Here is a 6,388-nt window from a genome sequence, read left to right as displayed (position 1 = left end):
GGCCAAAGGTATTTGGCACCTAGGCAAGAGTTTCAATCAGCGCCCCCTGTCCTACCATTACCATTACCTCTCTTTACAGTGATGGTAAATAAAGCAAGAAAATGTACAACATTTTCATTTATATTACTGCCCCCATATATCCAGCACAGCCCAGCAGCCATCCATAATATAGCCCCCTTACCCTGTGCCAACAGCGCATTTATCATACTGCCTCCATACCTGTGCCAGCAAGCCAACAGCCTCATTAAACTGCCCCCCCATATTTTGCACAGCTAGCCAAACAGCCCATCCTTAAACTGCCCCCCATACCTATACCAGCAAGCCCAACAGCCATCCATCATACAGCCCTCCGCACAAAAGGAGCTATTACTTGCTGGCAAGAGGGAGAAGGTGAAAGAAGGGGATTCCACCCGACTAAGTGACCAAGATTACTGAAACAAATTATTAAATAAATGCTTGAAAAAAAACCCGATTAAAAGTGCGCCCCTCAATGATTGCGTCCTAAACAGCTGCCTACTCTGCCTACCCCTAGTTCCAGCCCTGATCCCTGCAGTGAGCACCAACCATCTGTTTTTTGGGTTTGCTATTAATGCAGGCATGGTCTTGTGGTAACATGGGTGTGGTTTAAAGTGGGTGTGGTCTAAAAACAGGGAGTGGCTAATACTGTCTTCCAGTATCGGCCCTCCACCATGTAGATTAGAAAAATTCCGGCCCTCTGTACCATATAAATTGGACAGCACTGATCTGGATAATCTTTTCTTCTGCCATGGTGATAGGAGGTGTCTTATTTGCAGATATTTATGTAGGTGGTGCTTTGGTAGGTTCAATTGGGTTTAGAGGTCTTCATATGACTTGTGTGTTTAACTGAAATAGTTGTCCAATTGTTTCTAGTCCATTTAGGTTCCAGTTCTTTGTTGTCTGCAATTGCAGATCATCAGGGCTGTTGTTGTAGTAAGTGGATGGATTGCTTTGTGTTCTTTGTAGATCCATCCATTTCTGTTTCAGTTGGGTTAGTTGGTTTTGCTGGGGTTCTTAGGGGTAATCCTTGGGTTTTGTTGATGTTGAGTTTATAATAAGAGATTTGGCTATATTCCGATAGTGTTTGAAATGTCGCTTCCAGTGATTGACAGGGGTTTGTGAGCATTATACAAATAAAAATAGACATATATACATTTTTAACAAATGTATAGCTTGTGGTGCCTATGCACCAGGGCTGGGAGTAAAACGCAGCCCACGTAGGTTTATGTTTCGCTATCAGAAGATGAACCCATGGGGTATTTCAGGTCATCTAATCCCCATTGGGTGTCTTCCCACAGTTTTGCTTTAACCTCCGTTTTTAATTCGAGTTCTGCTTCTGGTTGTTCGTGTGGTCTTCTTTCAGGGATAAATGGGGGCTGGATTTCTTTATTTTCAAGAGCCACCCAGTCTAATCCCTATAAAAACAGGAGAAATAGAATGTACATTATTAATCTATTCAAAGTATGCAGATTTGCAATAAAGACAAAATCATTAGCTCATAGTGGGTATGAGCAAAAATAAGTGAATCTGGCATGCAGGATACCAGAATAACATACCTCAAAGAATGGACTCTTCTTCACGTCCTCTGTACCATGTTCACCTGTCCCAAGGCGAAGCTGTGCATCTTTCTTTAAGAGCTGCAAAACAAATTGTGGTACTTAAGTACTTTTATTGAATAGTAGTAAGGATAAATATAAGCATAGGGTAAGTAATAATGGAAAGGCTTTACTTTTGTGCAGAACTCTCATGCCAACCCAACATACTGAAATCATGCTTGGAACTTACATTTACTAATATACTGAGCGTATCCTCAGTTATATCTTCTGGATATTTTGGCTCCTCACTTTTGATGATTACATAAATTTCAAGTGTAGTTGTTCCATTAAATGGTACCTGAAAAAACAACAACAAAAAACCAAAGTGTTGAGTTTGGATACAAGTAAAGGTCTATAACTTATAAGTTCTATAGGATTTTCCCAACCAAGCAGCCAACAAAGAAGGTACAGGTATGGGACCTGTTATCCAGAATGCGTAGGACCTGGGGTTCTCCGGATAACAGATCTTTCCATAATTTGGATCTTCATACCTTAAGTCTACTAGAAAATCAGATAAACATTAAATAGGCTGGTTTTGCCTCCAATAAGGATTAATTCTATCTTAGTTTGGAACTGCCTTTCTTTGATTAGGAACTTTCTGAATAACGGGTTTCCGGATAATTTGTATTTGCTTGATATCTAATAGTATCTTTTAAAAATTAACTCATAATCATTACATTTTCACTATGTACATTTTATGTTTTTAATTATTTTTTTGTGTGTCCTTTATAGGCCCTTTTAAAATAAGAAAAAAATTTATGTTTTTTTCCTGCAAATTATGTTTTCTTTATAGGAAATATTCTTTAAAGTTATGTGATTTTGTTTGCTAATCTGCTCTGATGCCTGAAGGCAATTTTTATTTGTTCGAGAAGCTAACACCTGCATCTGCATCATATACTTTACTGATTGGAAATTTAGTAGTAAATACATTTTTAAATTTCAAGCTAAAAACCATGTCAAGGTTTCCCATGTTATAAGGGTGATAATGATCCATTTGTAGATTTTTCTGAATTTCCTCTATACAATAAGTGGCAACAAAAAAATAGGTTTCCAAAATACTCTGAGAGGATCATTTTCACCCTAAGGCCTGTGGTGCATTAGGCATTTTTTTGGCCGTTGTAAACAAACAGGCTGAAAAAAAGGCTGAGCCTCTGATTTCTGCTCAGGCACAAATCTCTGGTGTATCATTGGCCTATCAGTGCATGGAGCTGATTATGGTGATACCATGCCTGTCAGTACATTCAGAACACAGAGCAGAAGTCAGAACTACTAAATGTAGTTAAAAATGGATTTGTGAAAACTCTATCAGTGATTGCCCACTTTGTACTCTAAATAGATACTTACGATTCCAGTGAGCAGTTCATAAATGGTCACTCCCAGTGCCCACCAGTCTACTGATCTTGTGTATTGACCACGGAATAATTCTGGGGCCTTATAGAAGATGGTTCCACATTCGCCATTGGTTATGGTGTCAAAGTTCATTCCTGAAGCAGAAAGAAAGCAATAAGTTAAAAAGTTTATCCATATAAAAGTTATATTCATTGGTTGAACAGAAGAGCAGAAGTCACTGCAGGTCTTTAATTATCTACCCAGTATATGACACAAAGCAGGTTGTTGTACTGTGCCCCTCTGTCTACCTCTGGTTACAATAACATGTATGACCAATGCTCAACTGCTTAACCGTGTATATGTTACAAATCTTACCTAATTCGCTGATCCCAAAGTCTGCAATTTTGACATAACCATCACCATACAGCAATATGTTCTCTGGTTTTAGATCTCTGCAAATCAAATAGAAGTGCATTATAAGATATTGGTTCAACAAAAATATGTATAATATAAAAGGTCTGACATAAATATAAGACTTAATTATTACTTACCTATGGGCGATATTGTGCTCATGTAAGAACTGCAGTCCTAGAACCAGACAAGCGGAGTAGAATCTGTAAAGATTAAAATAAATTATACATATATCAGTTTTTTAAATCAGTTTCATAAATGCAAGCGTATCAATATATAGCTATGGCAAATATGTTATTCCTGAGCCCTAATATTTAGTGGAACATGACATTTTGTTGTCTCAACTTCCCACAGAGCATTAAAACTTGGATGGAGCAACCTTTAATGGCATGAACCAGTAAATGGTTTGGTGTGACTAGTGGGAAGCCAATGTTCTTCCTATTGAGTACCCAATAATAATAGTATTAGATATAAAAAGTGGTAAGAATGACATAAGGGTTTTTCACCTTGGGTTGAGCTCCCTAAAAGATAAGTAGTACTTACCGAACTCTCTCAAGTGGCATTCCAGGTTGAGCCGTGAATGCTGCTAAGTTTCCTGCTTCCGCATACTCCATAACCAGACACAAATGATCTTCAGTCTGGAAGGAGCAGAGTAAACTGGTAAGGAACTGACATTTCTCCTCGTCGATCAGCCGGAGGATGCGCTGCTCTTGGGCAACACTGGGAAATTAAAACCGTTAAAAGTCAATACATGAAAACGTCACATTGAATTATGGCAGAGATAGTGAGTGAGTGGTTCAAATGTTCTTTCCTAAAGTGATTTCTGATTAAAATAAATTTGTGTAGACATGTTACAATCTGAGGTTTGTGCAAGGCCTGTCTCTTATAAATGTCCAAATGCTCTAATTCTACATCATTTTAACCCCTTGTTAATATTATACATGTCTGACCACCCCCCCCCATTAGTTAGGAAGCTGATGAATGCGATATGTCTTGTAAGCTTATTAATGTGTTTCTTTTATGGAAAATCTATATTTTTATAGCTTCATAAAATCACTATTTGACCCATAACTTACCACTGAAATACACCTCTATTGTTGATATCGTGCATTTCTATGGTTTTAATTGCCACAGTCTTTCCAGAGGTTCTGTGTTGTCCCTTGTAGACCTGCAATGAAAGAGCTTCATGAGATACAATACAATACATATTTGGTGCTACCGTTCTATTTAGGTGTTTGTGATGGAGAAAAAACACATTGAAAAGTGGAAATTAAGCATGATAAGGCCACATCTTGAAACCAGGGTCACCTTCTTTATTTTTAGCTCTTTTACTTACATCATAACTTACAGTATCTTTAGAATACAACTGACAGAATGAATCAGTGCAAATCAGTTGCTGGTCACTAACTGGTTGCTATAACCTATTTATTTGTTGCTCAAGGTATAAAAGTCCATGTGGTGTCACCAATGAGTGGATGACAATCTTTTATGTTCAGCAGTGGTTATAGGCACAAGTAGTTCAAATAGAGGAACCATCCACTTTTTCGTGCTGTCTAATTCCTAGCCAAATGATTTATGTATTTTCTCCTCAAGTCACCCAGAATAGATTTTGATTTATCATAAAGAGACAGAATAGCTTACCTTTCCAAATGCACCCTCGCCGATATATGATTGGAGCTGGAAATCTGTAATAGATGGTATTGCTTTTTGCACCAGCCTAAAATGAAAAACATTTATTTAATTAAACTTATTTCTTGCACATTCTTTGTTATGGGCCAAACTTTCAACAAAAACTTAAACAGTTGTTGTACTTGGACACATATATATATATATATATGCACTATGGGTAAGATGTCATGCAATCTGCCATCCCATATAAACCACTGATAAAACAACAAACATATTTCAGAATAATTACCTTCTTTCCACCTGATTTTGGTCTAGAGTTTTGTCAAGCTCATCAACGATCCGACAATAGTGAGTTCTCCGCTAGAGAAGTAAAAGAAATACCATTAATTCAGGTTCAATATAGCACGTATGAGAAAAGCCTATTTATTTTGCCATTAATACTTACCTTCATCCGGTCAGGAAAATCAAAGAACGACTCTGGTTTCTTTATAGGTACTGATAAAAAAAGAAAAGTTTGGTTAAGCTACATTGCAAAAAGTACCATTGGGAACTGTGGGACAATATGGCTGTAGGGCCTTCTGTTTGTGAGTGGGAATGAGTTAGTTAATTCTAAAGCTGTTGGTCTGAGTAACTCTATATCAATAACCCCGTAATGAGAACCATTAAAGTACATTTTCAAAAGCTTTTGAACTAGTGAACATGACTATATTTCCATTAACTTCAGTACTAGGGGTACTCTTGATGGGTACTTAGTGGCTGGTGTCTTTGAGAGGTAATTCCTTATATATAACTGTGCTCCCCATATAATTCTACATCAATTGCCCTGTCTGTGATATGCATGTAAACACTAGGATTAAATGCAGACATTGACTATAACAGATATTAATCTAGCTGGGTGTTGTGAACAGGTTTGAAGTTAAACAGCAATTAGTAAAATATATGTAAAGAAAAAGCACCTCTACGGATCCGAACTCTATTCTTATTTCTAGGTTCCTCCTTTGCTATTGTCTTTTGCAGGTTTGTATTTTTATCCTGATTGGCTACCTCAGGCTTTTCCCTAACATCCTTCTGTGCATCTGCTTCAGGTGATGAAATGTGAAGAGATGCCTTTTGGCTCCCAGTGTCCTATAGAGATCCAACGTAAAAAGGATGTGATGAAAAACATTTTCAGAAAAAATTGAACAGAGAAAAATCTTTGCTATCTTACTAAAAGTAACTTTAAAGGGATACCCATCCAAAAAAATTACATTAATTTTGCATTGAGGGAAAATGTTATTCCTAATAGATTTCCAGTACACACTAAGAAGCAAATTTATTCTAACTTTTGCCTTGATCTGTGAAAATTGCGTCAAAAAGTCATGAATAACATCAAAAAATTTAAAATGTATTTTTCTACAAAACAAAAT

At 37.1% G+C, this 6,388-nt stretch overlaps 1 protein-coding gene across 1 annotated transcript; it reads right to left on the bottom strand.

Annotated features, from left to right (window-relative positions):
- Nucleotides 1–763: 763 nt before the first annotated feature.
- LOC121398980 (serine/threonine-protein kinase N2-like) lies at nucleotides 764–3,457 on the bottom strand. Its single transcript, XM_041578691.1, has 4 exons — nucleotides 2,958–3,457; nucleotides 1,804–1,911; nucleotides 1,575–1,655; nucleotides 764–1,433 (listed from the first exon to the last, which is right to left on the bottom strand). The coding sequence occupies exons 1-4, from the start codon at nucleotides 3,153–3,155 to the stop codon at nucleotides 1,242–1,244; spliced, it is 579 nt and encodes a 192-aa protein (XP_041434625.1). The 5' UTR covers nucleotides 3,156–3,457; the 3' UTR covers nucleotides 764–1,241.
- Between the last annotated feature and the right edge of the window lie 2,931 nt (nucleotides 3,458–6,388).

Source organism: Xenopus laevis, chromosome 9_10S, assembly GCF_017654675.1.
Source record: "Xenopus laevis strain J_2021 chromosome 9_10S, Xenopus_laevis_v10.1, whole genome shotgun sequence".
Classification (NCBI taxonomy): domain Eukaryota; kingdom Metazoa; phylum Chordata; class Amphibia; order Anura; family Pipidae; genus Xenopus; species Xenopus laevis.
The sequence above is the reverse complement of the archived record's forward strand: the minus strand, read 5'-3'. Positions and strand labels throughout refer to the sequence as shown.